Here is a 15,674-nt window from a genome sequence, read left to right on the forward strand (position 1 = left end):
GGGTATTTACATCCAAATCAGGTGAACGGTGTAGGAATTACAACAGTTTGTATATGTGCCTCCCACTTTTTAAGGGACCAAAAGTAATGGGACAGATTAATAATCATAAATCAAACTTTCACTTTTTAATACTTGGTTGCAAATCCTTTGCAGTCAATTACAGCCTGAAGTCTGGAATGCATAGACATCACCAGACGCTGGGTTTCATCCCTGGTGATGCTCTGCCAGGCCTCTACTGCAACTGTCTTCAGTTCCTGCTTGTTCTTGGGGCATTTTCCTTCAGTTTTGTCTTCAGCAAGTGAAATGCATGCTCAATCGGATTCAGGTCAGGTGATTGACTTGGCCATTGCATAACATTCCACTTCTTTCCCTTAAAAAACTCTTTGGTTGCTTTCGCAGTATGCTTCGGGTCATTGTCCATCAGTACTGTGAAGCGCCGTCCAATGAGTTCTGAAGCATTTGGCTGAATATGAGCAGATAATATTGCCCGAAACACTTCAGAATTCATCCTGCTGCTTTTGTCAGCAGTCACATCATCAATAAATACAAGAGAACCAGTTATATTGGCAGCCATACATGCCCACACCATGACACTACCATCACCATGCTTCACTGATGAGGTGGTATGCTTTGGATCATGAGCAGTTCCTTTCCTTCTCCATACTCTTCTCTTCCCATCACTCTGGTACAAGTTGATCTTTGTCTCATCTGTCCATAGGATGTTGTTCCAGAACTGTGAAGGCTTTTTTAGATGTTGTTTGGCAAACTCTAATCTGGCCTTCCTGTTTTTGAGGCTCACCAATGGTTTACATCTTGTGGTGAACCCTCTGTATTCACTCTGGTGAAGTCTTCTCTTGATTGTTGACTTTGACACACATACACCTACCTCCTGGAGAGTGTTCTTGATCTGGCCAACTGTTGTGAAGGGTGTTGTCTTCACCAGGGAAAGAATTCTTCGGTCATCCACCACAGTTGTTTTCCGTGGTCTTCCGGGTCTTTTGGTGTTGCTGAGCTCACCGGTGCTTTCTTTCTTTTTAAGAATGTTCCAAACAGTTGATTTGGCCACACCTAATGTTTTTGCTATCTCTCTGATGGATTTGTTTTGATTTTTCAGCCTAATGATGGCTTGCTTCACTGATAGTGACAGCTCTTTGGATCTCATATTGAGAGTTGACCGCAACAGATTCCAAATGCAAATAGCACACTTGAAATGAACTCTGGACCTTTTATCTGCTCCTTGTAAATGGGATAAAGAGGGAATAACACACACCTGGCCATGGAACAGCTGAGCAGCCAATTGTCCCATTACTTTTGGTCCCTTAAAAAGTGGGAGGCACATATACAAACTGTTGTAATTCCTACACCGTTCACCTGATTTGGATGTAAATACTCTCAAATTAAAGCTGAAAGTCTGCAGTTAAAGCACATCTTGTTCGTTTCATTTCAAATCCATTGTGGTGGAGTATAGAGCCAAAAAGATTAGAATTGTGTCGATGTCCCAATATTTATGGACCTGACTGTATATATATATATATAAAAACATTCACTGAAAGTAAATAGTGACTCAGGCAAACATTCTGTCAAAAATCTCTTTATTGTGTTGCATGGAAGAAAGAAAGTCATATGGGTTTGGAACAACATGATGGTGAATGATGAAAGAATTTCCATTAATAATAATAATAATAATAATTCTGTAATACATGTTCAATGTGTATTATGTAATGGAATATAGGGGAGTTAACGTCCATTATGTAATTTGTGAAAGTAACGAGTTACTCACTGCTTGAGTACTCTTAATTGGATACTTTCTTACTCTTACTCAAGTAATTATTTATGTTAGTACTTTTACTTCTACTTGAGTAATTATGTTTTTGAAGTAATTGTACTTTTACTTGAGTACAGTTTTTGGCTACTTTACCCACCTCTGGGTATTACTATATATATATATATATATTGGATGTGTACTATTCAAATTCCATATTTTGGGGACATGTACAATGGTATCAGCATTTTTTTGACCCATACAATTCTATTGCTTTGGACATTGCACCATGGTCTTGGGACATGTACTATGGTAGTGCCATGTTTTTGGACATTTGCTTTTAAGTAAAGGGGGCTACACATATTTAATGTTGATACAATGAAAGAGCAATACATTACAGAAATAATGTTGTCCAATATTAATCTACAGTATTTATATTGTAACATGTGCAATGAAATGCAAAGCATGACCTATTTACTCTAAAAGTGTAACCTGCATGCACGCACCTGAAAATGGAAGATTCCAGCATAATTATCACCAAAGCCCTGTCCATCAGGCACGACTCTGGCTAGAACATCTTCATTCAGGGTCAGGGAGGCAATGGCAGCTAGAAGCCAGCAGTCACCTGAGAGAGAAAGAGACAGTAGACTGAGAGACAGGACGTGACATCTGTGTTATATTTACAACTGGTCTGTGGTCTGCAGTAGAAACCAACATACTGACATAGAAAACTTGCAGCATACAGACCTCAAAACAAATCACTTAATGCAACATGCAAGCTCAGTCTTTTTGGATCACTCTATGAAACTGCTACAGATGACTTTTACAGTATATTCCTGTATTATTTTAAACATTTCATCAGATAAATAATGTTTAAATAGTTAAATAGATAAATAGTTGTTAATAATATACACTTTGCCATCTTATTAAAGCATTTTAATTTATCCTGGGACATACAGAAATGATGCCTTTAAGAAGGTAACAGGGTTTACATTTTTACTGGTTAATTTAACTTCACAAGTCTTGTGCAGGATTGGCATTTTAAGATAGTCCCTTACTGAAAAACGTAACAAAACATTAGATAAAGTGATGAAAAAAAGAGGCGTTTTATGTTTTTTGTTCCCATAATAATTTATATTGATTACTGGCATCAGCTTATTACTTTTACACATGGGGAACAAATGGCACTTTTTTGTAGAATGACGTTTTATAAAAATATATGGAAATGGAAATAGTTGTAACCATGTTTGTAATGCAAAATAAATGTACAAAACCACTTTTTAAACATATAATATTCAAAAAGCCAATTCATTGAGATTAGGCACATTTTGATGGAGCGCAAGTAAATTACGCTCCTGATTTAACAGAGCCAGACAATGAGCGCAGTTGTGGTTTTCATGTCACGCAAGTGGTGAGCTGCAAGTATGAGCAACCAGACGCATGTTGAAAATGCAGAGAGGAGTGCAGAAACTTAACTTTCTTTCTGCAGTCTATTGCATGTATCATTTTTAACTTGCATGTTTTTAATGCGAGCAGTAGAGATTGACTATAACAAGACAGTTCCAGCCAAGTCTTTCTGTCTTTACAGCCACTTAAAACAAGAGCGTTTATGTTCAAAACCTCCTGGCTAGTTTCCGTGTCCAGGTGGTTTAAATTATGTGTTTGGCTTGGCAAATTGTCTAACAGTAAACAAAGAAAAGTAAGGAACGAGAGATGTATAGTAGGGAAGAGCTAGTGCAAAGCCACTAGAAAGACATAAACACTTGAGTACTTGGTTAAAAGCATCCTTCATAATGTGACACACCCTTAGGAACTGCACGGTGTGTCTGCTGTGTTTGCTTGCCAAGTTCACACAAACTCAGTTAATTGTAAAAGCTTAGTTAAATTAACCTGTCAGGGTCTTGACGTGTCAATCAACCCACCTATATATGACAAAACATAGATTATAGTCTATATTCAATTAAAACTGAAATGTCCGTGTGACTTTAAGTAGATACTTCTACCTGACCTAACTATTAAACATTTATTTTGTTGGACACCCCTTGTGTCATTTCATTTGACACAACATCTCGTTCCTTCCCTCGGGGAACGGAGGTTACAACAGTAACCATGACGTTATTTTAGATGTAACCAAAATGAAGCACATTTTTTGGTTACCTGTCAAAATGTTATAACAGTGTAGAATGTGCTGAGAAAATGGCCGCCACTAAATAGCTTAGCTGAATTGCTGATTGAGGCAGTTGTAACATTTTGCACACAATATCGACTAGAAGGTATGTTTAAAGAGAAGTTAGGGAGAGAAGTAAAACATAAAAATAAATTAGTTTGACTACTTGGAGATGCAGTCTGTATGAAGAACAGGTTTAAAACTTCACATTTTGATAAACATAGAGAATAAACATGCTGGATCCTGTTAAGAAGTTATCCTAAACATGTATAAATCTTTTATTTCCATTTACCTAGGGCTCCTTGACAAATATCCGTCCTTGTAGCTCCACCGATGATGAATTGAGGTTTTGAGCACAGCTCCTGCACAAGATATCATCATGTAAAAAAATGTCAAAATGTGCATGCGTTCCTTTTGTTTTAGCTTTCTATTTTATCTTATCTTAAAATATTATTACATTTTTATTTAAACTAATATTGATTACATCCAAATGAATGATGATTAAACTCATTGTTGTTGTTGATAGTGTATGACTGTATAAGTCGATTCAGTCATTCTTATCAATATTTATAAAGTGGAAAAAACTGATTCAGATGTAACCACATTAAACACCTTAAGGTTAATTTTATACATGATTTTTGTGATGAAATGAAAATAAATGACAAGGAAAGGATATAGACATGGCATATATGAGTAGGGGTGGTTTACATTAAATATGTGGGTGCAATCCTCAAAACAAGAAATAAAATAAAGGCTATTTATTGATTATTTGATTGCAAATAAAAGCTCTATTATTATTTTGACCACTGATGTTCAAAATGAAACTTCAATCAATTTAGCTACTTTATGTAAAATTTGCGGAAAGCGGATCACAGAAGTCACTTATCAATTAAAACTCATTTAACAAAAGATATCACCAGCGTAAGGGGCGTTTATCTGCAATGCAAATAAAGATGTTCATTATGATATTCTCATTGCCATAACATGGAACAAAATGCTGTATTACTTAAATGTTAAAGTATTTATTACATTATAGTATTTTGGTACAGACTTATTTTTAAAAATCATCATAAAACAGTAACTTTAGCATTAACCCAGACAGAACACATACGTCTCTGAGATGTGTGTTTTAGATCTTTTCATCTGGAAAGCATCACAATCGAATTAACATCTGTTAAACGTCTTAAAAATATCAAGTTGTTTTTAAATGTGCTATATAAATAAATTGAAATTGTATTGAAATTGAGTTAAAAAGATCAGATTTACAAACATTCTAAATCACAAACGTCTTATAGATGTTCTTATTGACATCCGAGAGGAAATGTCTTATAAACATATTTGCAGATGAGCAAACAACCTAAAAAATATGTTTTCCAGATGTAAACACACACACATCAAATAGTCTATTTGATGTGTTGTTTGCTCATCTGCAATATGTTTATAAGATGTTTTCTCTCGGATGTCAAAAAGATATTCAGCAGATGTCTTTGAGATGTTTATGATTTAGATTGTTTGTACATCTGACCTTTTTAAGATGTTTAGCAGATTTTAATTAGATTTCAGAGGTGTATAGTTACAAAATACAAATACTTTGTACCTGTACTTAAGTAGTTTTTTAATATTTGTACTTTCCTTGAGTATAAATATTTCTTTGGAAATTTACTTTCACTTTACAACATTTTAACGAGAAAATGTAAACCTTTAATCCAAACAATTTCTCCAGACCCTTTCTTTACTTTTGTGACTAAACACCTAAAAAATAAATGTATAAATAACAGCAGTACTTGCAAAAATGCATGCAGATTGGTGATAGTGATGTGTGATTCGTTGAAAGAATCATTTGATTCAAATCTTTTAAATCTGATTCCTTTGAACTAAACAAAAAGATTAAAAAAAGCAGTCTGAATTATTTGTTTTGCAAATCAAAATCTGCATCAAAATCACAAGCGAAGCATGCACCAGATTACGTGTTCTGTTGTCTGTCTCCTCTGGGAAAGACAAGAAACTGCTCATATGAGTTCATTTCTTTTTTCGACAAATTAAATGTATAAGTTTTGGCTTAAACATTATGAAAGCTGTGAAATAATGAAGTTATGTGTGATCAGTCTCCCGCCTTTCCAGGAGACCTGTTCATATAAAAGTCAATCACATGCGCTTAAATTTGACATTTAAACAATATATGATGTGTATGAATAATTATCAGCACTCATGAAAATGTACAACAATATTTATTTTTATATTTTATGAAGATGAGAATGGTCATTGCCGAAGCAAAACTAATTTTCTGGTGGTTGCTAAAGTGTTATATTTGCTTTGTAGCACATTTATGCTACAGAATGTTGTAACTAGGGTTTTCTGGATAGTCGCTAGGTCATGCTATGCAGTTGTCAAGATGATCTCTGCTGTGTGTTTGGCACATTGCTACAGTATGTGGTTGCCAGGTTGTTAATATTCTGTTGCTAAGTTGTTTTCTGTGTTTTTTGCACATTACTTTGCTGTTGACAGGGTGTTCTAGGTGGTTGTTAGGTTGTTGCTATGCTGTTGTTAAGTGGTTTTAACTGTGTTTCTGCACATTGCTATGCAGTTGCTAGGGTGTTCTGGGTGGTTGTTTATTGGCCACATAATCCCATAAATATGATCATTCTGATGTGTCTTGAATGCACCATTAAAGGGATGGTTTGTTTAAAAATTATATTATCTCATAATTTTCTCACTCTCATTTTATTCAAGATGTGTATGACTTACATTTTTTTTCTTCTCCAGAACACAAACAAAAAAAGATTTTCACAAGAATATTGCTGTTATGTAGGTCAATTCAATGTAAGTGAATAGTGGCCAGACCTTTTAAGTGACAAAAAGAACATAAATGCAGCATAAGAGTGATCCATAAGACTCCAGTGTCATACAATGTATTCTGAATGGATCAAATAGTTTTTTGGGTGAGAACAGACCAAAATATAACTCCATATATAACTCCATTTTCAACTATAAATTTTGACATTAGCGGTCTTCTTGGCGATCAGGATTTCAAGTTTGATTACACTTCCTGTAGCGCCACCTAGCACTCTGAGCAAGCATCAAGCATTAGAAAGTGAAATCAAGCTTGAAATCGTGATCATGCATAGAGATTGCAATGGCAAGATATACAGTGAAAATTAGTTACAGTTTGGTTTGTTTTCACCCAAAACCAACTGAATCACTTCAGAGGGCATGGGTTTATATACTATTTAACTGTACTTTTGATACTTAAGTAAATTTAATATCAGTTACGTTAATACTTTTACTTAAGTAATTTTCTCATGAGCTACTTTAACTTTTACTTGAGTCAATTTCCAGGAAGGTATCTGTACTTTTACATAAGTATGACAAATGGATACTTTATACACAACACTGTACTGTGACGCTTTCCAGATGAAAAGATAAAACACAGATATCTCAGATATGTACACGTGTTATCTGGAAGTAAAATCTGTGGACGTGTGCAGACGTACATCACAGAGTTGTTAGTTTCACATCTTTTCTTCTCAATAGCGTCACATTCTAATTGCCATCTGCAAAACATCTTATAAAGATCAGATTAAAAAACATTTTAAATCATAAACGTCTCAAATACATCTGCTGAATGTCTTATTGACATCCGTCTTATCTACATATTGCAGATGAGCAAACAACCTAAAAAAAAAATCTCAAATTGAGATCTGGGTGATGTCAGGGACTGGGGCTAAAATGTGCTTAAGTTTCCCTAAAGTGGCACAATGCAATAATAATAATAATAATAGTCTTAAAATTATGCTTAATTTTCTTTAAGCAAAATATAATTTCTTTCTTTCGGTCATTTCTTCAGAAATCACCCGTGAACGTCCTCTTAGACTTGTATCCAAAAGAGGGTCTAAAACTTTGGCATTGACCCGAGTTTAACAGTCCTTCATAAACTCAACAGCATAGTAAAAATAACACATCACATGATTCCCCGTTTAATGAGGGAAAATACACTATATCCGTTTCTCATATAACATAAACCTCTAGAAAAACATACCCCGGGTCTTTTCCATACTATTCCCCTGGTTTTGTAAGAGCTGGCTCCCAGTTCTTTAAAGCCCAAAGATTCGGGTGCGGCTGGGAATGTCGGGTCTAAGAACAGGGTCCCATTACTGCGACACTGGCTCCTCAGTGCCTCAAAATTCTGGTTGAGATATTTAGTCGCATTGGCGTTAGTTCCAAACCCTGCAGCCTTCGCTCTGTTCTTGGCTAGGGTAGAGGCTATTCCCGACATTATTCCGCTTTTGAAGAATATTTTTTTGATCCTTCAATATAACTGTGATTCTCCGCCCCAAACTTTCCAGGCGTGGTCCGGCTGCCAAGCTTATTGCGCGATTTTACGCTCGCAGTGAAGAGCAGGAAGAGTATAAAAAGTGCAATGGCACAGAGGTTTCTGTGTCATAAATACACTGACAGCGACTGCCATCATAGCGGAACAATAGCATACCTAATTTGGCCGATTACGAGAAAATGTTGCTGCTTTGGACTATCATCCTGGAAAATAAACGATATAAGTTTTCTTTGACAATTTCTCACAACACTGCGGTGAAATAACGATATAAATTAAGTTATATTGAATAAAGTTACTTTGTACTAATATAAAGTAATTGTGCGCAAGTTACAATAGGAGCTCACATGCTTTAACATTATGTTCAGAACAGTGGACGTGAACTCGATGAGTTGCTCAACATCACCATCTGCCGGATCTTAAAGGTGGTGCATCAAGGCGTTGATTTTCTATCTTGCTTGGTTGTCCATGTCTATTTTGTTAACCTGATGGAGCAAAATCGAATGCATTAGGTGTTTAATTGTCCTTTATCACAGTTTGTATAACCTTCATTTGTAATCATAAGTGTATAGAAACTGAAATGAAAATGAGAAGAGTCAGCTTTATTTACCCCTGTGGAAGGGGAAGCGTACATATTCCGCACAGAGATGTCTGTTTTGGATCTTATCATCGGGAAAGCATCACAATATAATTAACATCTGCTAAAAATCTTTAAAATATTAAATTTACAAACAGTCTAAATCATAAATGTTTCAAACACATCTGCTGAATGTCTTAAAAACATCTTAAAATGATCAGATTTACAAACGGTCTAAACTAAAACATCTCAAAGACATCTGCTGAATGTCTTAAAAACATCTTAAAAAGATCAGATTTACAAACAGTCTGTAACACAGTTAAAGGATGGGCAAGGAGGAGGCGAGAACCGGCTTGTCAATATAAATAATATTTAATTAAACTCAAAACCAAAACACACAACATAAACATACACATGACGGACATGCCCGTAATTCTCTCTCTCATCTCAAACACATCTGCTGAATGTCTTATAAACATCTTGATGCAACATTTATACAGTTAATGTCAAATTCAAAATATATTGTTGGATATTTTTGTATGTGACCATATGCACTTTTGCTCTTTCATTAATTATTTTGTGTAAAATAGTTTTACACTCTCTATATTTTGCTCAAATGTCTATATTTTCTATAATTTATATATGCATTATTATTATTTTTTCAAATCTGTGTCAGTGTACTGTAGGTTCCCATTGTGACCATGTTGCCAACAGCACAGAGAAAGAAATGGCTGCCAGGTTTGTCAAAAATGTGTTTGTTTGTTTGTTTTAACACTGAGCTTGTATTCATTGTTGGGTATGTAATGACTGTATTGCTGATATTTCAACAGATTAGATCCAAAACAAAGAGTTTGTGATGTTCTAGTTTTACACCATATGATTGTGCTGTTGCATAGGTTATTTTCAGGGAATTGAACACTTCCACCAATCTCAACAATAAACCCAAACTCTAAACCATGAAAGTAGACTAAAGTGATCCAAACTCTAAAACCTAGACCTAAATCATAATTTTACACGTAACTTTCTTGTATTTTTACCTGAATGTATAATGGATGTATTTCTGACTTTCTCATCCCTACAGGCCGATGTATGCGGAAATTAATGCAAATGTGAAAAGGTGAATGTATCTACCTATTACAAACATAATGTAATATATCTGATATTAAATCATATTAGATGTAAATAATGGAACATACATACAATAGTCAAAAGTCTAAGACTACTGGTGAAAACTATTCTATTTTCCATTTATTTTCTAATTTACTAAAATTTTTAAATTACAAATTATATGATTCTCATAACAATTTGAGTGGAAAATAGAACAATTAACATGAATTTCAGAATATTTTATTTCATAAGTGACAGTATGGAAGTGACTGGTGGTCAACTTTTTTATCGTTAAAATACGCACTTTCTTTTAAACGTATAGCCTCAAGACAAACAATATGCGTGCAAACAAGATTTTAGTGTAATAAAATCACTTACTAACCTTTTCTGAGTAAAGTTACTGCCAATTTTACAACTTTGCCATGATGATATAATGTCAACTAATCCTAAAATGACTTTAAAAATGACATTTTAAAATGTTTACAGCTCAAATAACATGCGTTTTAACAGAAGAATGAATGTAAGCGCTTTTATAAACTTATAAGCTTCATATTTCTGCCTTTAAACCTTCCAAAAATATTGGCCCCATTCACTTCCATTGTAAGTGTCTCAGTGTAACCTCGATTTTTGCTATTTTTCAAAAAACATGAGGAACGAGTCAAAATGAATTTTGTGGTAATCAACATTATGCCACAAAATGGTAAAATGCCACAACATCTCGGTTACTGATGTAAACTCCGTTCCCTGATGGAGGGTTTATGAGTTGTCACTAGGGGTCAATGAGGGGCCACTAGAAGACTCTGCCCCTTGTCCTCCCTGACATTGTACAACTTCTGTGCAAGTAGGCTCACTGGGGAAAACGTAGTGCTGTGCGCCAGGGCATCTGTGACAAGAAGAGCCTTGGTCAGAGAGTACCGGAGCAGACAGTGGAGGATTCTGGGGAAGCGAACAGGACTACCTGTGCCTGGCTGAATCGTCTCCAAATCAGCTGGACTGCCAGAGGGTGGAGTCTCCACTGTCCCCTGAGCATGACCTGCCGTGACAACGTGTCCGCTGTGTTGTTGAGGTAGCCTGGGATGTGAGTGGCTCGCAGCGACTTGAGCCGCAGCTGACTCCAGAGGAGGAGAAGACAGTCAAGTTGTGACATTTGACGAGTGTTGTCCGTCCGGACCAACACATGCTAGCCCCAGATCAACAGCAATAGCCTCCTCAGGGCAAGTAGTACCACCGACAACTCGAGGCAGTTCAAGGGCCAGCGACTGCGTACCCATTGCACACGGCACCCTTACCACACTAAGAGGCATCTGTCATAACCACGACATGCCCGGAGACCTGGCCTAGGGGAACTCCTGCTGAAGAGACGGCAACAAGCCTGCATGACGATAATGCGGTGCGTGCCATGGCGCTATGTTCGTCTCTCTGAGATGGTCTCATATGCATCAACTAGAGCAGCGTAACCGTCGCTGAGGATGCCATATGCCCCAGGAGCCTCTGAAATGGTTTCAGTGGGACCGTTGCATTCTGTCTGAGTGTACGCAGACAGTTCAGCACTAGCTGCGCACACTCGTTGGTGAGGCATGCTGTCATTGAGAGTTTAACTCCATACTGAGAAAGAGATGCTCTGAACCGGGGAGAGCTTGCTCTTTTCCCAGTTGACCCAAAGCCCCAGCCGGCTGAGGTGCCTGAGCACGAGGTCCCTGTGTGCACACAACGTGTCCCGCACGTTGACAGGGACAGACCGAAGGGGAGGACCTCGTACTGGTATGGAAGTACACGTCCTTCAGGTCTACCGCCGCGAACCAACCTTGATGCCGGACACTCGCTAAAATGCATTTCTGCATCAGCATCTTATTTTTATTTTTTTCATGCAGGTGCCATACCTGCCAGAGAGAGAAACAGTGCCCAGAATTCATAATATCGACGGCCGGGAACACCGACTGTGAGGCCCAGGAAATGAGAAAACCGCACTTATCTTATAATGTGGGTACTGCGGCCCTTGGGGCGTGCAGTGAAATAAGAAAAGGAAAATCAAGAACTTGGGGAAGGAGTGGTGTTCTTACCAGCTCCTGTGCAGCAGATCTCCTACTTCCTGGGCTGCCGGTCACGGGGAATGCTTTGAAGCCTTTTTGGGTTCTTGGCGACCGGCCATGAGATGGGTGACCCCTAGAGTCAACTCATCGACACAACGTCGAGCTTAACTTGTATTGAACCCGGAATATTCCTTTAAGCATGTTAAAAAGTGCTTCATTGAAAGCAACAAAATCCTGTATTGTGAAGAGGAGTTAACACTGGCAATGTTGGCACAAATGTCACAGAATCTTTATATTTCTTAATAGTATAATTTAAATATCTTAATATTTAAACATTTTATGTCTTAGTTTCAAAAAATTTAAATCCTAAAACTAAGTATATTTCCAAGTTTACTCTAGAATTTGAATTGTCATCTCAGACTTTGGTTTAAATAATTATTTGATTCTAAAATATAATAATTATTAAATTATATATTATTCTATAATAATAATCATTATTATTAAATTCTAAAATATAATTTCATTTCAATTATTTTGTTTTTGTTTCTCTCAGTATTACATATCAGAGACACATAAAGTGGACCCACATTTCTCGCAGATTGCTGGAAATGTGAGTAAAATTACTGATATTTAATCATTATCATTTATTTCCATGTGTAGCAGATTTGATTGATCACAGTATTTTTCATCAGCCTGACATTGTTTTTTTCTTCTTAAGACTCTGAAGTGTCTGTGCTTGAACTACAGAAGTTACTAGACAATGTTGTGTCTAAAAGTAGGAAAAACTCACTTTTCACTTTTAGTGACCTACTCTCTTTCTATAAATATAGATAATAAATAGATAGCCTTTATTTATTTTTGGTCACACATTATACATTCATTTTTGCATATATACAGTGAAATGTATTTGTTTTCACATATCCCAGCTAAGCTGGGGTCAGAGTGCATGCATGTCAGCCATGATATGGTGCCCCTGGAGCAGAAAGAGTAAAGGGCCCGGCTCAAGGGCCCAACAATGGCATCTTGGCAGTGCTGGGGATGGAACTCCTAACATTCAGCGGATGGAGTTTTTTTTTGTGGAGGAACACACCTTCGAGACAATTAAGTGGATGAATCTACATGTTTTTTTAAGTGTGGTTATTCTGTTTATTGGCTGGTGTTTGTTTTAAAGATTATCTTCTGTTGTGTAACAAATTGTTATATAGAAGCACCAGACTTGAGCAATCCGACAGCAAAGTTGTTGCGGGGACTCTCGGATGCGTACATGGACTGTTTAAGTTTAGAGGGATGGACGCCGGTTGGTGCTGTGATGCACTTTTAAATTTTTTCTGTTTGTTTGGTTCTGGGGGGAGTTTGGGGTTTGACTGTTGCACTAATGTTGGAATGTAGTTTTATTATCTTGTTTTTGACACACAATCTATTTTTTCTAATATGTTAAAATGTCAAATGTTAATATGAGTGGATTGTCTCTCTCCACATGGAATGTGAATGGATTGGGGCATCCCATAAATTGAAGGAAGGTTATTTCTCTTCTTAAGCATAAGAAATATGATAGAAAACACATCTTTCCCCGCAGGAAGCTGAAAAATTTGGGAAGAAATGGGGTGGGCATTTTTTCTTTAGTGCTGGCTCAAGAAAGAGCAGGGGAGTCATTACATTGATAAGTAAACACCTATTTTACACACACACACACACACACACACACACACACACACACACACACACACACACACACACACACACACACACACACATATATATATATATATATATGCATGCATATGCAAATGTTTAGGCACCCCTGACAATTTCCATGATTTTCACAGTACTGTTGATTATCAATACCAGCTCCTGCGTTGCAACATGGACCTTTGTATATACAGTATCTCACAAAAGTGAGTACACCCCTCACATTTTCATAAATATTTGATTATATCTTTTCATGTGACAACACTGAAGAAATGACTCTATGCTACAATGTAAAGTAGTGAGTGTACATCTTGTATAACAGTGTAAATTTGCTGTCCCCTCAAAATAACTAAACACACAGCCATTAATGTCTAAACCGCTGGCAACAAAAGTGAGTACACCCCTAAGTGAAAATGTCCAAATTGGGACCAATTTACAAGGTCTCAGGTGTGAGTGGGGAGCAGGTGTGTTAAATTTGGTGTCTTCACTCTTTGTTATATTGCAGCCATTTGCTAAAATCATTTAAGTTCATTTTTTTTTCCTCATTATTGTACACACAGCACCCCATATTGACAGAAAAACACAGAATTGTTGACATTTTTGCACATTTATTAAAAAAGAAAAACTGAAATATCACATGGTCCTAAGGATTCAGACCCTTTGTTCAGTATTTAGTAGAAGCACCCTTTTGATCTAATACAGCCATGAGTCTTTTTGGGAAAGATGCAACAAGTTTTTCACATCTGGATTTGGGTATCCTCTGCCATTCCTCCATTGCAGATCCTCTCCAGTTCTGTCGGGTTGGATGGTAAACGTTGGTGGACAGCCATTTTCAGGTCTCTCCAGAGATGCTCAATTGGGTTTAAGTCAGGGCTCTGGCTGGGCCATTCAAGAACAGTCACGGAGTTGTTGTGAAGCCACTCCTTCATTATTTTAGCGGTGTGCTAAGGGTCATTGTCTTGTTGGAAGGTCAACCTTCGGCCCAGTCTGAGGTCCAGAGCACTCTGGAGAAGGTTTTCGTCCAGGATATCCCTGTACTTGGCCGCATTCATCTTTCCCTCGATTGCAACCATTCGTCCTGTCCCTGCAGCTGAAAAACACCCCCACAGCATGATGCTGCCACCACCATGCTTCACTGTTGAGACTGTATTGGACAGGTGATGAGCAGTGCCTGGTTTTCTCCACACATACCGCTTAGAATTAAGGCCAAAAAGTTCTATCTTGGTCTCATCAGACCAGAGAATCTTATTTATCACCATCTTGGAGTCCTTCAGGTGTTTTTTAGCAAACTCCATGTGGGCTTTCATGTGTCTTGCACTGAGGAGAGGCTTCCGTCGGGCCACTCTGCCATAAAGCCCCGACTGGTGGATGGCTGCAGTGATGGTTGACTTACTACAACTTTCTCCCATCTCCCGACTGCATCTCTGGAGCTCAGCCACAGTGATCTTTGGGTTCTTCTTTACCTCTCTCACCAAGGCTCTTCTCCCCCGATAGCTCAGTTTGGCCAGACGGCCAGCTCTAGGAAGGGTTCTGGTCGTCCCAAACATCTTCCATTTAAGGATTATGGAGGCCACTGTGCTCTTATGAACCTTAAGGGCAGCAGAAATTTTTTTGTAACCTTGGCCAGATCTGTGCCTTGCCACAATTCTGTCTCTGAGCTCTTCAGGCAGTTCCTTTGACCTCATGATTCTCATTTGCTCTGACATGCACTGGGAGCTGTAAGGTCTTATATAGACAGGTGTGTGGCTTTCCTAATCAAGTCCAATCAGTATAATCAAACACAGCTGGACTCAATTGAAGGTGTAGAACCATCTCAAGGATGATCAGAAGAAATGGACAGCACCTTAATATATGAGTTAAATATATGAGTGTCACAGCAAAGGGTCTGAATACTTAGGACCATGTGATATTTCAGTTTTTCTTTTTTAATAAATGTGCAAAAATGTCAACAATTCTGTGTTTTTCTGTCAATATGGGGTGCTGTGTGTACAATAATGTGGAAAAAAAATGAACTT

At 37.3% G+C, this 15,674-nt stretch overlaps 1 protein-coding gene across 1 annotated transcript in view; it reads right to left on the bottom strand.

The window, feature by feature from the left end:
- Positions 1–8,384, bottom strand: part of LOC127639547 (calpain-2 catalytic subunit-like) — a 31,832-nt gene extending 23,448 nt beyond the window's left edge. Inside the window, exons 1-3 of the mRNA XM_052121612.1 lie at positions 7,966–8,384; positions 4,222–4,291; positions 2,269–2,387 (exon numbers count right to left, since the gene is read on the bottom strand). Coding sequence (XP_051977572.1) covers positions 2,269–2,387; positions 4,222–4,291; positions 7,966–8,202 — 426 coding nt within the window. The 5' untranslated portion in view covers positions 8,203–8,384. The remainder of the gene's footprint in view (positions 1–2,268; positions 2,388–4,221; positions 4,292–7,965) is intronic.
- Between the last annotated feature and the right edge of the window lie 7,290 nt (positions 8,385–15,674).

Source organism: Xyrauchen texanus, chromosome 48 (assembly GCF_025860055.1).
Source record: "Xyrauchen texanus isolate HMW12.3.18 chromosome 48, RBS_HiC_50CHRs, whole genome shotgun sequence".
NCBI classification, from domain to species: Eukaryota; Metazoa; Chordata; class Actinopteri; order Cypriniformes; family Catostomidae; genus Xyrauchen; species Xyrauchen texanus.